The 19,641-nt window shown below is 36.1% G+C and overlaps 1 protein-coding gene and 1 pseudogene across 1 annotated transcript in view; both read right to left on the bottom strand.

Moving 5' to 3' along the window:
* FAF1 (Fas associated factor 1) overlaps positions 1-19,641 on the bottom strand; it is a 278,132-nt gene that overhangs the window by 154,236 nt on the left and 104,255 nt on the right. The window contains exon 4 of the mRNA XM_032846635.1: positions 1,980-2,075. Coding sequence (XP_032702526.1) covers positions 1,980-2,075 — 96 coding nt within the window. The remainder of the gene's footprint in view (positions 1-1,979; positions 2,076-19,641) is intronic.
* Positions 3,142-3,972, bottom strand: LOC116860585 (annotated as a pseudogene).

The raw sequence follows: 19,641 nt of genomic DNA, 5'->3' as shown, positions 1-19,641 counted from the left end.
TGGAGATAAAACAGGTGTATTTTGAGGGGATATTTTGGGTGAGCTCTTTTAGCATACAGACTGTGGTCCTAATGATGAGCACCTAGAAGATATCAAATGTTTAAATGAATGAGGGATGAATGGATAGAAGAAGGGAAATCAAATTTTAAAAATCCCTTCCAGCTGTATAATTCTATGGGAACATAAAAGCCCAAGTCACAGTTGCCCATTTCTCACTAGCCCCTTAAAAAGGTGATATTTACAGTTAGCCAGGGAAGGAAAAATAATGGTTTCATCACAAATAATCACATTTTAAGATATTCCCAAGACTGCAGCTCTTTCAGTTTAGCAAAGCCACCTAATTCTACTCTACCTTCTTCTCTAACCTAAACAGTATGCCAGCCTCATAAACACTATTTCTTACTGTATGGGATTGACTTATTTTTGCTGAAGGGACCACCCAAATAACACATATAATGGTGAAAGTGAGAGAAGGAAATAAAATCAAGTGAAATGGGGATCTATCATCTTTCAGAGCACAGAAATAAAAATTTTGGGTGAAGCTACCACATTTTAATGTAGTAGATTTATTCATTATAGGGTTGAAGCACAACCTGCTTTAGCATTAGAAACACACGCACAAGAAAGAAATAGTTTAGTAAATTATTTCTGGTAATTTCTGCCAAGCAGTGAAACTCAATATCATGTTTTCTTTCAAGATGATTAGTGAGATAAAATGCTGAATAAAATGGTGTGGGCTCTTTAAAGGAAACTAACATTTTTAGAGGCCTAAGAAAACAGTACAGTAATACTTGTAGCAGGGGAAAACCCCTTCTTCTTTGTGGATTTCAAAAAAAAATGTTAAAAACCGGAATTGCAAATTATCATTTTCACAGGATGATCATGGACTAGAATGGAACTTATGCAGTCCCATTTCCCTTTCACATATTTAAGTGATATAAATGCATTTCAGAGGATAGCTAGAGAGGTCCTGTGGCAGCTTCTGCAGTGAGTGTCCAAAATACAGTCAGTTTAAATAAAAATTCACAACCATATTTTGTATAGACTGTAAATGGAAAAAGGTTTTACTGGACTGAAAACACTGAGCTAAATAATGTTTTCCTGTGCTATTTAGTTATGACCCTGTCACATACACTTTTTAAGTCATGGTGATGAGTTTTCTTTAGCACATAGTAGGAGCTCCCTAAATGCTTTTTAACAGATAAATTGTTATGTCCAAGCTATCTTTCCCATTACCTTGTAATCAAAGTCATAGTTGGACTCAGAGTGCTATTTGTAGCCATGGAAAAGATACTGCCTTTTAACATTGTTCAGACCCACAAAGATACACACAGGTACATCCTATACACAAACATATTCAATCTTATCTGCCCCTCTTCTCTGCTTCTATAGTATTTCTATGCTCTATCACTGCTTTTATTACATTTTGCCATTATTATTAGTTTATTAATCTATCTCCTTTGACTCTGAGCACCTTGGTATGGATATATTGGTATCCATCTTTGTTACATAGTATCAACCACAATACCTGGATCCTAGAAGGTGCTCCAACTCAATGAGTTAAAGGACCTTCAGGATCAGTCTTAATAAATGTACTCAATTATATAGTTGGCAATGAACAAAATCCTTTGTCAACCTGTCAATTTTTTTTTAATTTTATTTTTTATAAACATATATTTTTTTCCCCCAGGGGTACAGGTCTGTGAATCGCCAGTCAACCTGTCAATTCTAAGTAAAACTCATTTCAAACAATCCAACTGAATTCTGTCTGATGAAACATGAAACTTATAGACCAAGGAGGAGCACATTAGCAATAAACTCGCATGAAAAGTTTCTGCCTTCAGGTATTACTGAGATTTTATTCACGCTACATTTACTTCAACTATTCACTGCTGTGGCAGATAAAAAAGAATAGGAAGTGGGCAGGTAGGTGGAGGACAGGCCTCCTATTCACCGAAAAGCTTGGCAAAAAAGCTTACCTCTTCGGACTGCTCTTGGGTCTGTGCAGGTGAAGATCTTCTGCCCACTGTAAGTCGATGACAGGGATAGGATAGCCCTGATTCAGCAAGACACATCTGCAAAAACAAAGAATCCATCATTCGTAAGCAAAATGAGGCAATGTCTCACAAAAGCTCCTTTAGATATTTTCTAGATTTCTTTTTTTTTAAGATTTTATTTGAGAGAGAAAGAAGAGAGCTTACACACTCGCACATGAGCAGGGGGAAGGGCAGAAGGAGAGGGAGAAGCAGACTCCCCACTGAGCAGAGAGCCAGCCTGATGCAGGGCTCTATCCAAGGATCCATGGATCATGACCTGAGCCGAAGGCAGACACTTAATGGACTGAGCCACTGAGGTGCCCCAATATTTTCTAGATTTCTGAAGTTAGATTAGAAAGCTCACTCTAGTAGCCCCAGTATTATGTTAACCAGTAAGGCTTTGAAAACTTGAAATTTTTCTGTATATGGCATGTTACAATAGTCAAGGTAATTATTATCATTATCATTATCATTATTATTAATATTATTATTTTGGCTTAAACAACTGAAATTTATTTTCTCACAGTCCTAGAGGTTTAAAGTCTGAGATCAAGATGTCAGCAGAGTGATGCCTGTGTGGCTCACTCAGTTAAGTACCTGCCTTCGACTCGGGTTACGATCCCAGGGTCCTGGGATAGAGTCCCACAGTGGGCTCCTGCTCAGTGGGGAACCTGCTTCTCCCTCTGCCCCTTCCTTCTCTTCCTGCCTGGGCTCCCTCTCTCTCTCCCTCTCTGACAAATAGATAAATAAATCTTCTAAAAAACCAAAAAGATGTCAGCAGGGTTGGTTTCTTTTTTTCCCCCCTCTATTTTTTCTTTTATTATTTTTTTTTTTTGAAAAAGATTTTATTTGAGAGGGAGCTAGAGAATGAAGAGGAATGGGGGGAGGGGCAAAGGGAGAGGCAGACTAGATTCCTGAGATCATTACCTGAGCTGAAGGCAGACACTCTACCAACTGAGCCACCCAGGCACCCCTCTTTTATTAAGTTTTAATTTGTATTTATTTTTTCTAGTTAGAAATATTTTATTTAAATGTGCCAAATAAAAACCCACATTTTCAGACCACAGGATGTTAATACATTCACATTATTGCTGTGAATTTAGAGTTATAATCCAGATCCATTTTGACGGGATGACAGAAATAACCTTCCTAGGTTATGCTTTACAGACATCACAAATCCCTTATAATAATGTAAATGAAATAACTTTTCCCTAAAAGGTGAACTTGAGAACTTCACTCTTTCAGGACTTGCACTTCTTTGCGGACTTCCTGATGGGGAATGAATTCTCTTTGGAGGTGGTGATGAGTTTTCTTTAGCACATAGTAGACTTTGGCTGCTTCTTGTATGTAGTGAAACAGACCTGGATCTTGACCTTGACCTTGACCTTGGCCTCGACAGGGATCTTGATCCTTTTACAGAACCAGACCTAGATCTTCTGTGTGAAGGTGATGTTGAAAGAGACACAGATCTTGATGGCTGAGGAAATGCTGATCTTGACTCCTTTCCCTGCTCCTGCTACATGAGCAAGAGTATCACCTACCTCTGGATCTTAAATGTGATCTAGACTGTGACCTGCTTCTCCTCTATTGGCTGTAACGATGAAAATCATATGCATAATGTCCCTTTTCACCACACTCATAGCATTTATCACTGGGATCAAAGGAATGTTGGGCAGGTATTCTATCAAAACTAGGTCTCCAAAGCATGCCTGTTGATTATTCAACTCTCATTCAGGAACCACAAATCACTCTCCCATCCAGCCCTTACACTGCATCTTCTGCATGTCTAGGATCTTCAAATTCCACAAAGGCAAACCCTGGAGATTTTTCAGTCCACAGTTCTGAAGGGGCTATAATAATTGAAAGCTTTTTCTAACTCTCCTCTGCTGACACTGGTTCCCAGACTACCAACATACATCTTGGTATTCTCCTCCATACCACCTGTAAGGTGATATGATGCCTGGTCTGGTTGCAGTGCCCAGGGAGTGAATAATACAAAAGCTGTAACACCGACTCAGTCCTCAAAGGTCCCAGCGGTCAAAGGTCCCAGCGGTCTTAAGTTTTTATTTTAATTCCAGCACAGTCAACATACACAGTGTTATATTCGTTTTAGGTATACAACACAGTGATTCAACAATTCCATACATCACCCAGTGCTTATTACAATAAGTGCACTCCTTAATCCCCATCACCTATTTCACCCATCCTCCCCCTTCCCTCCGATAACCATTCAGTTTGTTCTCTATCATTAACAGTCTGTTTCTTGGTTTGTCTATTTTTTCTTAGGTTCATTTATTTCTTAAATTGCACATATGAGTGAAATCATATGGCATGTCTTTCTCTGACTGACTTATTTCACTTAGCATTATACTTTGTAGCTCCTTCCATGTCAGTGCAAATGTCAAGATTTCATTCCTTTTTATGGTGAAATAATAGTTCACTGTATATATATGCCACCTCTTCCTTATTCATTCATCAATCGACAGACACTTTGACTGCTTCCATAATTTGGCTATCGTAAATAATGCTGATAAACATTGGGGTGCATGTATCCCTTTGAATTAGAACTTTTGTATTCTTTGGGTAAATACCCAGTAGGGCAATTGCTGGATCCTAAGGTAGTTCTATTTTCAACTTTTAGGAGAAACTTCATATTGTTTTCCAGACTAGCTGTACCAGTTTGCATTCCTACCAACAGAGTAAGAGGGTTCCCCTTTCTCCACATCCTCACCAATTCTTGTTTCTTGTGTTTTGATATTAGCTATTCTGACAGGTGTGAGATGATAACTCATTTTGGTTTTCATTTGCATTTCCCTATGATGAGTGATGTTGAGCATCTTTTCATGTGTCTATTGGCGATTTATATATGTTCATGTCTTCTGCCCATTTTTTAATTGGATTATTTGATTATGAGGTGTTGAGTTGTATTAAGTTCTTTATATATTTTGGATACAAACACTTTATTGGATATGTCATTTGCAGATATCTTCTCCTCTTCAGTAGGTTGTCTTTTAATTTTGTTGGTTATTTTCTTTGCTGTGCAGAAGCTTTTTATTTTGATGTAGTCCCAAAATTATTTTTAGTTGAGGTCATTTTTCATAAGACAAAAGAGTAGTGTTCCAGGAAACTGTAACAGGCCTAAAATAAAGCTAATCATATATATATATATATATTCATATATATATATATATATATATATATATATATCTCCACTTCCCCACCCACCACCAGTGTGTCTGTTACTTTTCTAATTAGAATTAATACTTCAGTTTACTAATTCCCAGGGAAGTACTCTATAAATCTCTTTTGAAAGGTACCCTGGAATAGTGTTTGCTGAAGGCATTAAAAAGAAGTTTCTACAGATGGTAACAATGTCATTATGTTTTAATCATATTAAACCACAATATCAGATTGTTATAGCTGAGTAATCTACAATATATGTAAAGCACCTCGCACAGTCCTTGGCACACAAACGGTTAACTCAGTTAATTTTTATTACCATTATGATATATTACCCAAAGAATCTGCCTAGTTTACCCAACACAATTAAAGCCAAATACATTTACTCCTACTGAAGTTTTTAGTGGGTCAGATATTAAATAACTAATTTGAGGTTTAAATTAAATTTGGGAAAATATGAGCGAATATGAATACACATCACTTTGGTCAATCTAGAGGAATTAAAACAATATTAAATAGACCAAAGAGGGTGTTTTTCTTTGGTGTTCATGAAATGACACATTTGTCTATTTAGTGTAATGATGATATCATGTTTCTTTCATTATTTTAAAAATAAAATAGGGTCTCCATTAGCATAGTGAAAACACTTTTTGGTAACTTTTGGGGAAGTGTGAATTAAACTGATACACAAGGAAACCCAAATATCTGTAAATTCATAGAGACCAACCAAGGACAAAACAGTGGGTTGGTCATAACTACAATTCGAAAACGTGTTATAATCAAGCTAATTATCTGAAGACAAATATTGGAATGAAAAAGGCAAATGTCACATGATTACACATGTATTTTCAATCATGTGAGGTGTGTACTCTCATGTAGATTATACTGATAAAGATCATTTGTATTCGATTATTTTTTTCTTTAGTCTGGTTAGAGGTTTTAAAATTTTTTTAACTTGGGGTATAACCTTTGCCACTTTATTCATTTTATTTATGTTTTAAAGTAATCTCTATGTCCAATGTGGGGTTCGAACTCATTACGCTGCAATCAAGAGTCCCATGCTCTACTGACTGAGCCAGCCAGTCAGTTAGAGGTTAATCTAGTCAGTTAACCTAGTTAGAGGTTTTGTTAGTTTGTTTTGGCATCTAGATGTTTTTGGCATTGTCTCTTACAAATGCTAGAAAACCTGATTAATAATAATAGTTTTTAAAAGCAAAACTATATAATTCTGTCATCCTATTCATCATATTCATCAACATTTGTTAACAACTGGCTCGACTGCTTTTATTTTAGTACAAACAAAAGCAAAGCTAATTTGGATAAGAAGCACCGGCTAAATTTCTTTTCTTTACTTTTTTACATGCTAAATTTCATGTCACGTTACTTTCACAATATTTTTCATTTAAAAAAGTCCTCCTCCCCACCCTAAAATCCTCTGATAATGAAACAATAATGATGTAAATGTCACTGACAATAAGAAGCAGTGTAGTATAATGGAAAGACTTGGACCAGGAGCCAGAAAAATCTCAATTCAATTATTTCCCAGCCTCCTGCACTTGGGGAAGTCATTTCTTTATTATATGCCAGAATTTTCCATTTATTGAGGTGAATAATCCCTGCCTTAACTACCTCAACAGACTTGTTTTTTAGTGTTATGTTAGTCACCATACAATACATCATTAGTTTCTGATGTAGTGTTCCAAGATTCATTGTTTACATATAACACACCGTGCTCCAAGTAATACTTGCCCTCCCTAATACCCACCACCAGGCTCACCCACCCCCACACCCCCCCTCTCTAAAACCCTCAGTTTGTTTCTCAGAGTCCACAGTCTCATGGTTTGTCTGTCTTCGATTTCCCCCCCTTCACTCTCCTTTTCCTTCTCTTAATGTCCTCCATGTTATTCCTTATGTTTCACAAGTAAGTGAAACCATATGATAACTGACTTTCTCTGCTTGAATTATTTCACTCAACATAATCTCCTCCAGTCCCATCCATGTTGATGCAAAAGTTGGGTATTCATCCTTTCTGATGGCTGAGTAATATTCCACTGTATGATATGGACCATATCTTCTTTATCCACTCCTCAACTGACTTTTGAAAGGATTATATGTATTAAGGTAAGTAAAAGCTGGCTTTTGAACCTACTGAATGGACAGAAGACCTGTTATCTTTTCAATGATCATTACTTTTAGGACCTGGAGAAAAGAAACGATTATTAGATTCTACTGTAACTACTTTTGCCTAATCGCCTAATCATGTTAAATTAAAAGACATACTTTAGGAGAAGCTGGAAGAAAGTGTTCATTAAAAGTACACAGTACTTAGTTAGCATAATCTCCTCCAGTCCCATCCAAGTTGATGCAAAATTGGGTATTCATCCTTTCTGATGGCTGAGCAATAGTGAAATAAGTCAAACAGAGAAAGTCAATTATCATATGGTTTCACTTATTTGTGGAACATAAGGAATAACATGGAGGAAATTAGGAAAAGGGAAACATGAAGGGGGAGAAATCGGAGGGAGAGATGAACCACAAGGGACTATGGACTCTGGGAAACAAACAGTGTTTTAGAAGGGAGGTGGACGGGGGGATTGGTTAGGAATTTCTGAGTTACTATATGCCCAGTGTGGATTAAATAGAAGTCTGTCCTAAAGGAACATATAAACAAGTTAGAAAGTTAAAAAGATGCACATAGGGACAGGCACAGAAAAAAGAATACAAGGGAATAAAGATGGGGCAGTCTCTGTGGGGCTAGCAACCCCTTGGAAGGGACAATAGTTACTCAGTGATTTCACGAATTTAGGGCTGAAATAAATGTTTGATAGGACTCATAACCTAAATTCACATAAAAGATGTGAAGTCAGAAGGCTGAGGTTCTAGGCTGGCTGAATCACTCGATTGTCCCATGACTATGGACAAAATCACTTAGAATTTCTGTATTTCCTATTTATTATTAGAGGGGGAATAGTGTAAAAGAACCTGTTCTTAATTCACAAGATAGGGTAATACAATTTGTACTCTCTCACAGAGTTGGTATGAAGATCCAATGAAATTGAGATAATGTATGTGAAACCAAATGGTTATATAATTGTAAAGGACTGATACTACTATCATTGAGGTATTTATTTTGTAAGGAACTGGAAAAAAAAAAGATTAGGGCTGGTTTGTTTGACTTTATAGTTGAAGGGGGTTACCTTAAAAAATTTAAATTTGCATACATTATGTTAGTTAATTAACCTATACATAATGGTAATCTCTCAATCACAAGACTGCTTTAACCTAATATAATGAAGAACAGTGACTCATTTGGAAATCTATTTCAAGGCTTTATTCAGTTTTTTTCCCAGCCATGTTAGACTGTAATTCTCTGATTCCCATGATCACAGATGCAGAGATTCAAAACAGACTCACAAGTTCAAAATGAAATCAAGCCAAAATTCCTTTACTATTTAATACTATACCTTTAAATAAATAAAGCACATCTGAGAGTATAATCTTCTGAATGCCAAGGGATGGAGAAAGGTTGGGGTAAAAGAAATTTCATGCCTAAAAATCTCACTGGCCATTATATATATTAAATGGGTCTTAGGATTAATTAAACTATTATATATATATATACATATATATATATATAATATTTAACATATAATAATAACACTATTATATATATTTATAATATTTAATTTATATAAATAAATGGGTTATGTTGTTGAAAGGCATGGGAGATATATAGATATCTATCTATCTATATTTATTTATTTATTTACAAAAACTTTCTTTTCTTAAAGGGTAATTTTAGGTTTACAACAAAATTGAGAAGAACAGAGATTTCTCCTATACTCCCTGTCCCCAACAGGCATAATCTCTCCCATTATCAACATCACTCACCAGAATGGTGTTTTTTACTATGGATAAACCTACGTGGACACATCATAATTACTCAAAGTCCATAGTTTACATTAGGGTTCACTCTTCGTGTTGCACATTTTAAGGTTTAATGGCATTTATCCATTGTATAATATCATACAGAGTTATTTTCACCACTCTAAAAATCTTCTGTGCTCTAACTATTCATCTCCACCTCCCTTCACTGCCCTTGGCAACCACTGATCTTTTTGTCTCCACATTGTGTCTTTTCCAGAATGTCATTCTAAATTGGTCTCTTTCAATTAGTAATATGCATTTAAAGTTCATCCATGTCTTTTCATGGCTTAAAATCTCATTTCCTCTTAGTATTGAATGATATTCCCTTGTCTGGATGTATCACAGTTTGTTTATCCATTAGCCTACTGAAGGATGTCTTGGTTGCTTTCAGGTTATGGCAATTATGAATAAAGTTGCTAAAAATATCTTTGTGTAGGTTACTGTATAGAACTAAATTTACAACTCCTTTGGGTAAATAGCAAGAAGCATAATTGCTATATCATATGGTAAGAGTATGTCTAGTTTTCTAAGAAACCACCAAATTGTATTCCAAAATGGCTGTAACATTTTGCATCCCTACCAATAGTGAATGAGAGTTCCTATTGCTCCACATCGTCACCAGCATTTGGTGATGTCAGTGGTCTGGAATTTGGTCATTTAATAGGTGTTTTTCATGTGGTTTTTTTTTTTTTTTTTTTAAGTGAGAGGTAGGGGCAGAGGAAGAGGGAGAGAATTGTTTTTGAAGATTTCATTTATCGAGAGAGACAGAGAGAGAGAGAGAGAGAGCACTCTCGAGCGCACAAGCAGGGGGAGGGGCAGAGGCAGAGAGAGGGACGAGGAGACTTCCTGCTAAGCAGGGAGCCTGATGCGAGGCTTGGTCTCAGGACCCTGAGATCATGACCTGAGCCAAAATCAGATACTTAAGTGACTGAGCCATTCAGGCACCCCAGGAGAGAGAGAGAATCTTAACTAGGCTCTTGTCCAGCATGGAGTCTGATGCTGGGCTTGCATCTCACAACCCTGAGATCATGACCTGAGCCAAAATCAAGAGTTGGATGCTTAACATACTGAGCCACCTAGGCATCCCTTAATAGGTAGTTTCTAAGTTTGCATTTCCCTGATGACATATGATGTGGAACATCTTTTCATATGCTTATTTGCCATCTGTATATCTTTTTTGGTAAGATGTCTATTAAGGTCTTTGGCTCATTTTTTAATTGGATTGTTCATTTTCTTGTTGAGTTTTAAGAGTTTCTCATATATTTTAAAGATTTAAAAAAAATTTTTTTTAATTTGACAGACAAAAATCACAAGTAGGCAGAGAGGCAGGCATGGGGGCAGAGGCAGGAAGCAGGGTCCCCACCGAGCAGGGAGCCTGATGCAGGGCTAGATCCCAGGACCCTGAGATCATGACCTGAGCCAAAGGCAAAGGCTTTAACCCACTGAGCCACCCAGGTGCCCCATGAGTTCCTCATATATTTTAGATAAAGATCCCTTCTCAGATGTATCTTTTGTAGATCTTTTCTACCAGTTTGTGGCTTATCTTCTGATTCTCTTGAAAGCAAGGACTTCTAAAGTCTTGAGTGTCTTGAGTTTGAATTCACTTCGGGTAGTTATTATTCTATTATTTACACCAATCAATATTTCATATCTCAAACCTCAGCTTCTTCTATAAAAATGGTAACATTTCCTTTTCTAAAAGGCTTTCTGTAAGATGGCTTTAATAAGAACAGATTTGTCAAATAGTATATGTCCAATTAGTAAATACTCCTAAGGCCTATTTGAAGTTTTGGGTTTTTTTTTTTTCTTATAGAAAGAATTTGGTATTATCTTAGGAACATATTAACTATGCCAATGACTTCTAAAATGTGGTTTAGAGACATAGGTTTTTTGAGATCCTTTTAGGGGTTCCGCAAGGTCAAAATCGTTTTCATAATAATACATAGATGGCATTTGATTTTCTCACTGTTTTTACACTGACAGTGGAAAAGCAATAACGGTGGGCAAAACTGCCATATGTACCTTAGCACAAATCAAGGTAGTGACATCAAACTTTGTGAAAGTCTCCATTGCCATGTATTCACTGTAAAAATGCCAGTTTAACTTAAGAATGTTCCTGTTAAATCAGAAAAAAATATTACTTTTAATTAAACTTGACTCTCGAGTACACCTCTTCTAATATTCTCTATGTGACAAATGGGAAGTATGCATAAAACTCCTGTTGCATGAAGAAGTATGATGGTTATGCCGAGGAAAAAGCACTTGTGTAATTGTTTGACTTATGTGCTGAACAAACTACTTTTTTCATAGAACACTATTATTACTGAAATTACTGGAAGGCAAACTATGGTTATTTGGTTGGTATTAAGTATTTGATAGGATTTTCTTCCAAAATGAATTAAGCAAAGCTGTTCCTTTAAGGAACAGGTCTGGAAGTATTAACTGCCCATGACAAAATTTGAGTTTTCAAGTAAAAAAATCTCAGAAAACTTATCAGCCACCAGAAATGTCACAGATTCCTAATGCTTAAGGATTTTCCTTTCCCTTTTTTTTTTTTTTTAAAGATTTTGTTTTGTTTGTTTTTTGAAGATTCTATTCGTTTGAGAGAGAGAGAGAGAGAGACAACAAGAGAGGGAACACAAGCAGGGGGAGTGGGAGAGGGAGAAGCAGGTTTCCTGCACGGAGCCCAACATAAGGTTCAATCCCAGGACCCCAAGATCATTACATTACCTGAGCTGAAGACAGATGCTTAATGACTGAGCCACCCAGGCACCCCTAAAGATCTTGTTTTCAAGTAATCTCTACACCCAATATGGGGCTTGAACCCATAATCCTGAGATCAAGAGTCACATGCTCCACCAACTGAACCAGCCAGGTGCCCCTTTAAAGACTTTTCTGATGAGATCGGTGGTACTATTAACAGGTTATTTCTTATACATATATTATATAATGGAATAGGTCAATGTTAGAAAATCTGTGTAACTCAGAGGACCAATACTCTTCAAGTGAACAATGAATGCATGATGTTATAAAATTACGTACTGGTAAAGGATCTAATTAAAGTGGAGGACAGACCAATGGATCTTACTGTAACAAAGTACAAAAAGTATATTGATATGGCTGCAGAATCCACAATAAAACTAATATTTGAAGAACCATCACTTTGAGTTCTGGTTTATCAAGAAGAATAACCACAGTTATCTGAAAAAACTATTAAAATACTCCTCCCTGAGAGCAACCCACATGAATGACCTCTCAGATCCCTTCTAGCTCCCATAGACTATGATCTTAATGCATTACGAAGAAGATTCAGTTCAGTGGCCTGCAGGATCCTTGCCCTGTGTGTGATACACTTAGTAACACAAACTAAAAATTATAAAACTATAGCTTCACTATTTGTATATTTTTTAAAATGATTTTACTTATTTATTTGAAGACCGAGATAGCACACATGCAAGAGTGGGGGAGGGGGCAGAGGGAGAAACACACTCTCCGCTAAGCAAGGAGCCCAACACAGGGCTTGATCCCAGGGATCCTGGGATCATGACCTGAGCTGAAGGCAGATGCTTAACTCACTGAGCCACCCAGGTGCCCCATATATCTCTTAAAAATTAGTTTATAAAATACAATTGCCTTGTGTTTTAAAAATATTAATATTAATTTTAAAATATTAAGCATATTGATATAATCGATATTAAAATTAATAAAAACATAAAATATTAATATAAGAAAATTTTTAAACCATATTTCAAGCATGTCACTAGTATAATTAGTTCCATCTAGGTTTGGGAGTCTTACTGGGCATCAGCGTTGAATACAATCATTGCAGTGCAATGAAGATACACACACACATATCACTGAGTATTACTTTATTGAGGTATAACTGACCTATAATAAATTATACACATTTTGAAATATATAATTTGATATGGTTTGGAATATATGTACAAATACCATGAAATCACTTAGTAATTTTAAAAATATTTTAATAATAATTGTTATTATTATGAACTTAATATATACTGGTATTATGTGTGTGCTTTATATGCATTACTCCACTTAATGGTCACAATAATCCCACTTGATAGGTATTATTATAATCCCCATTTTAAAGATAAGGATACTGAGCCTTACATAGATTAAGAAGCTTGCCCAAGGTCACATAGTCACTAAATATTAGTGAGCCAAAACTCAAACTCAGAAAGATTTATCTCAGAGGCATTTACAAATAATTCAATCAAACAACTATTAAGGCTCTACTATATATTGTCTGAGAGACTGATAAACAATAATTACATTCTTTGGCTTAATCAAAATAGTTATTCCTGGATACCATCAATTTGTCAGGTACTATATCTTAAGTGCTAAATATATGTCTACCATATATGACAATCCTGCAAATTAGAGATAAATATGATTGCATAGGTCACAAAACAGCTTTGGAGGGGTAGAATAACTTGTCTAAGATTAATTAACTACTAAGTGGCAAAACAGATTTTATTCCAAAAGCCATGGAGTTTTAACTATGTCACACATTTCTGACCAACCCACAGCTTTTTATGAATAAGAAGCCCTGAAGATAACTCCTGGATCACCCCTTTAAAATTTTCAGATGCTCACTGTTCAGTCAGACAGATTAAAGTAGTTAGAAGCCAAACTGAATCATGAAGCTAAAGTTTCATTTACTGCCAACCAGAGTGCAAATCAAAAAAAGCTTATTTATTCACAATCCAAGCTTTTTTTTTTTTTTAAATCACTTATGTGCTAGAGGTGTCACAGAGCTTTAATTTGTGGCAGGTTGAAGCAAGCTTATTAAGAATGTTAGTTACCAAGTGCACATCCACTTGTCTGGGCTAGCCCACTGCCACATTCTTGTAGCAGGGTTAAATAGCAGTTTAGTCACCTCATTAAAAAGAAAAAAGCACACTGTTAAAAAGGAAGTGACTAATACTACTCTGGAACCAATGGAATGGAATATTATAAGACATGTGGAGGTCAAGATCAATTATCTACAAAACTCCTGTGTAAACAGCTCAAAAACTGTTCTCTTCCTGGCCTTGCTGTATTAGAGCCCTCAACTGATTTGGCAAGTTGGTAAGGTTTAATGAAATAAATACCAACAGTAGCAAATTCTGAGGCTTTCTGCTGTGTACAAAAATAAGAATGCTATCATGCAAGCAAGCCGAGTTGAAAGAAACAGGGATGGCTGCTGTAGATGGCTTCATTTTATACTCATGTGGTATTAGCGTTGTAAGAATCTTTGGATTCATCAATTGCTGATATCACAACAGGGAGACCACAGATTTTTTTTTTTTTTTTAAAAGAAGGCACCACACCCAGCATGGAACTCAATGAGGGGCTTGAACTCACATGAGATCCAAGAGTTGGATGCTTAACCAACTGAGCCACCCAAGCGCCCTAGAGACCACAGATCTTTAAGTCTTAGCTGAAGTTAAGTGCTGCTGCCATACTATCTCCATCAAGCATCCTTTGCTCCATTCAAAGCTAGTAATGGGGCTCTCCTGAGAGTTTACTGCCAGCCTACTCTTAAGCATCTTCCATCAGTAGCCCCATCATCTCTAATAGATTCCAAATGAAAGGTAGTTTCTTCTCACAAGAAGATCTAGTCTAATACTACTATTTAAGATATAGAGAGGTAAAGTTGTTTGCCCCAAGTCACAGCTTAATGATAGCATAAACATGTTTTCTTGACTCTTAACCTATTCTTCAAAGATGTTATAGCTAGTTGCAAAGTACTATATTTTGTTTTAATTATCCCAAATTTCTAAAACAAATTTTTTAGAAAATTTATATGAAAATAATTTAAAATGCTCCTGACTTGTTTTTTGTTTGTTTGTTTGTTTCTTTTAATCTAACAGACACAGGAAAAGATGTTCGACATGATTAATCATCAGAGAAAAGCAAATCAAAACCACAATGAGATACCATCTCACACCAGTCAGAATGGCTGGTATCAAAAAGACAAAAAATAACAAGTGTTAGCAAGGAAGTGGAGAAAAGGGAATGCTTGTGCATTGTTGATGGGAATGTAAATGTAAATTGGTACAGCTACTATGGAAAACACAACAAACAAACAAACAAACAAACAAATAAACCAAACACCTAAAAACAGAAATGCCTTATGAGCCACCTCTGGGTATTTACCCAAAGAGAATGAAGACACTAATTTGAAAAGATATAGGCACCCCAATATTTATTGCACCATTATTTATAATAGCTAAGATATGGAAGCTACCTAAGTGTTCCTCAATAGGTGCATGGAAAAAGGAGATGTGGCAAATATATATACAACGGAATATTAGTTATAAAACAAAATGAAATCTTGCCATTTGTAACATAAATGGGTTTAGAGGGTATTACATTAAATGAAATAAATGAGATGGACAAAGACAAATACCAAATGATTTCACTTATACATGGAATCTCAGAAACAAAACAAAGGAACAAACAACAACAAACAGATTCGTAAATACAGAGAATAAACTAAAAAGAGGGGAGTAGGGGGATGGCTGAAATAGGTGAAAAGGATAAAGAGGTACAAACCTCAGTTATAAAATAAATAAATCACAAGGATGAAAAGTACAGCATGGGGAATATAGTCAATAATACTGTAATAACTTTGTATGGTGACAGACAGTAACTACACTTACGGTGAGTATTTTGTAATGTATATAATTGTACACCTGAAACTAATATAATATTAAATGTCAACTATACTTCAATTAAAAATTTTTAAAAAAGAAAATAATAATTTGAGACGGATCTCTGAGGAAATGATTGTCAAAATAAATAGCATTTCCTAATGCAGTGGTATGCAGAAATGCCTTAGCAAAGCAACGTATTTGTGGCACTCTTGGATAACCACACTCTCAATTGTAAGCTACATAAGCTGGGCACCTTGGGTCCTCAGTGAACACTTGCAGAGGACAATTTTCAATTAAAAAAACAACTGCATTATAATACTTTTAATTTATTTATTTGGTTCCACCTAGCCAATAGTTAGTGTCATATGTGAATATTCCCAAGATGTGAACTGTAGCTTTGACAAGTTGTAAATTCTAAATAACATACTTAAATTGCCTTTTTGAACAAAGAATAAATTTATTAAAAGTTTTGAAAATATTTTTAAGATTATGTTGGGATTCTTGAAAACAAGGAGAATCACCTGATGATACTTTTCACATTATAACTGCCCACCTTCATACTTCCTGCACTGGTCCAACATTATCCAGCATTCTATCAAAGAGAGGTTGCTCAACACAAAAAAGTTTTCTTTTTTTAAAATCTTCTATTAAAAAAAAAATAAAAAAAAAAAAGGTCTTCTATTGCATCCCAGCTCCCAAAACTACGTTATACCATAAGGAGATAAAAATTTACCCACTGCGGGAGAATTAACAAATTTTCTAAAAAAGATACTCTTTTATAATAAAACTAAACATTCAGACAATAACAACATTCTTGCATTTTTATTTGATTCTAGTAAGTATACTAGACAAGCTTCTGAAGTACTTCAGAATACTAGAGTACTTCTGAAAATTAAGTTATATAAGAATATAGCCCTATCAGACCAGCCTAACACTGCCTACTGGTATAATTTCTCTCACACCTATTTAGCGAGAATGGTTAGATTTACCTCTATAAAGATACTAGCTCAGGCAGGCAGACTAGTTATTATTTGCAAGACAACTCTAAGCCAAGGAAGCTATTTCAATTGGAGGGGGAGATGAACCATGAGAGACTGTGGACTCTGAGAAACAAACTGAGGGTTTTAGAGGCGGTGGGGGTAAGGAGATGGGTGAGCGTGGTGTTGGGTATTAAGGAGGACACGTATTGTGTGGAGCACTTGGTGTGGTACATAAACAGTGAATTTTGGAATACTGAAAAAATAAAATAAGATTTAAAAAAATGAGTGAAGAGTTCTGTTTTAAAGTCTGCTACTTTGCACAGGGGCCAAAAATCCATGCTGTGAATTAAAATGGCACTTGTTTCTCAGTTCAATCTCTCTACAGCTCACTCATTTAATTGCTTATGAGCACCCTCTGGTGGAGGGCAGAAAAGAGAAAAGAACCCATTTAAAAAATCCACTGCTTCTGAAAGCCACAGGACAGGTGAGGGGAAAGTAATCTGAAACATGCAGATGTCTCTTGAACTTGCCCTTCTTCCGCATAATTACTTATTATTTAGAACTAGTTGCCAAGCAAGTTATATGAACCATATAGTTATCCAGAGTCTATAACTTAATTATTCAATAAACATTTATGTTCCCATTATGTCAGGCACTTGGATACAGATAACCTGGCCTTGGATCCTGGCTTTGATATTTAATACATTTCTCAGGGAATGACCCTGACCTCATAAGACCCCATTTTCCTAATCTGAGTAATGGGAATAGTATCTTTATTGACAGCATTAAAAAGATGGTAAATTAATAAGTGCCAAGTGTAGTGGACTTAAATTAATTTTGCAACTAAAACAAAAACAAAAAGCACACATTTTGCCTTTGGCTCTTTGTCAGGAGATAGGATTATCATATAGGTGTTTTCAGATGCAATACCCACTTATTTCTGTCTTTAAGAATTTAAGCCTAGGTGATAGTATTGGTATCAGATAAATGTTTAATAACACCTTAATGTCAACTACATTTAACTGAATTGATATGTGTTCTGAAACATACGTAGAACAGCCCAATATAATACTTAAAACTTTTCTACATCAAAGGTATCCAGAAGATGTTGACTAATACTTAATAAAATATTTTCTTCCTAGGTGAACAAGCTAAGCCTATTTAGGGGTTCCTTATCTACTCTCAAGACCTTTTATGACATTCTTCTAAGTATCACCCAGTGAGGAGTATGCTTGTTTAGATATATTTTGGCTCTGAGTGCACCTAAGAGCACATCTCTGACATTCTTTACCTGTTTATGACAGCTTTTTAAAAAAGATTTTATTTATTTATTTGAGAGAGAGTGAGAGTGAGAGAGATCACAGAGGGAGAGGGTGAAGCAAACTCGCTGCTGAGCAGGGAGCCTGATCCCAGGACCCTGAGATCATGACCTGAGTCAAAGGCAGCCCCTTAACCGACGGAGCCACCCAGACACCCCCATGACAGATTTTTAGAAAGACATTTTACAAGGGATGTCCAAAAGTGGAAACTTGCTACAGTTTTCCCATTTAATTCCTAAGAGATTAATTTAACCAAGACTGAAGGAGAGGAAAACAGCCTGCAGCAAGTAGTGAGGTGGGATTGGGAAGCGGGTAGATGGGAAAGAAGAGCTCCTATCTGCTGCAATGACTGTGGGAGACTAGTTAAGCCTACTTTCAGCTTAAATACATTTAACCAGCCAGTAAGCTACTCCTCTTTTGTCACCACCATTAAAGCAAATGTATTGTTCTTTTATGTCTTAAGGCTGCATTGCGGCCCTTGTAAGGCTTTCTCCCATCAATGCTGCCTATGATATGATTCCATGTGTATAAAAATACTGGAGGGCTAATACACTGAAAGAACACTGTACACAGATAAAAGGATGTGGATTAAAATTCTAACTCTGCCTCTTATTTATCATGTGACCTTGATCGACTCTCTTCTCTTAGCTTTATCACCTGTAAAATGAAATAAAAAAAATAAATAAAAACAAAAAAAACCCAAAAACCCAAAAACATGACTAGGTGATTTCTAAGTTCCTTTATCTCACTCTGAAGAATTTTTTCAAGGCCATTGCCTACCCGTCTTTCCAGGCATTATCCCCTCACTACTTTTTTGTACTGTATACACATTTGTTTGCTCACTGAACCAAAAATATGCCTTGTACTTACCTACTCCTGGGCTTTTGCTCATGCCATTACTCTTGCATGGGTTTCCCTCCCCATTCTTTTCTACTTGTCTGTTTCATAGGTATGTTAGGATCGTACGAGAAAGGGATTATCTGAGCTTCAAACCTCAGCTCAATCATGCCCTTAAAGCCCCTATAACTTCCTAATCTCAAAATTTTCTCTGTTCTCTAAAATATGTTTGCTTTTTTTTTTTTAATTTAATTTTTAAAGTAGGCTTTAAGCCTAATGTGGGACTTGAACCCACAACTGAGATCAAGAGTCACACACTCCGCCAACTGAGCCAGCCAGGTGCCCTCAAAAACATCTGGTATCAATCACACCTTGTGAAACTTGACCAAATCTTCCAGAAATAAACATCTTTTAGTCAGTCAGTTCCTGAGGGGAGGACCAGCATCCCAGGTGAAAGCTGAGTAGGAGGCAGTGCGGATTTTATAAACAGAGGTCTTAAATAGGTAGGTCAGGGTCTGGAATAAAGTGGTGAAAGCCTGGCCCAGGAATTGGACCCAACTGAAAGAAGGGCCAAATATCTAGGAATCAAAACTCTGTTATCCTACATTTGTGGAAGTCTGTCCAGGCAGCCCTAAGGCAGCAATACTGTTTCAACGGGTGCAATGGATTAGAGGACATGCTGTTCTAGGAGACAAAA

The sequence above is a fragment of the Lontra canadensis genome, unplaced genomic scaffold, assembly GCF_010015895.1.
Source record: "Lontra canadensis isolate GAN:19392208 unplaced genomic scaffold, GSC_riverotter_1.0 scaffold179, whole genome shotgun sequence".
NCBI classification, from domain to species: domain Eukaryota; kingdom Metazoa; phylum Chordata; class Mammalia; order Carnivora; family Mustelidae; genus Lontra; species Lontra canadensis.
This window is presented reverse-complemented; position numbering and strand designations above follow the sequence as displayed.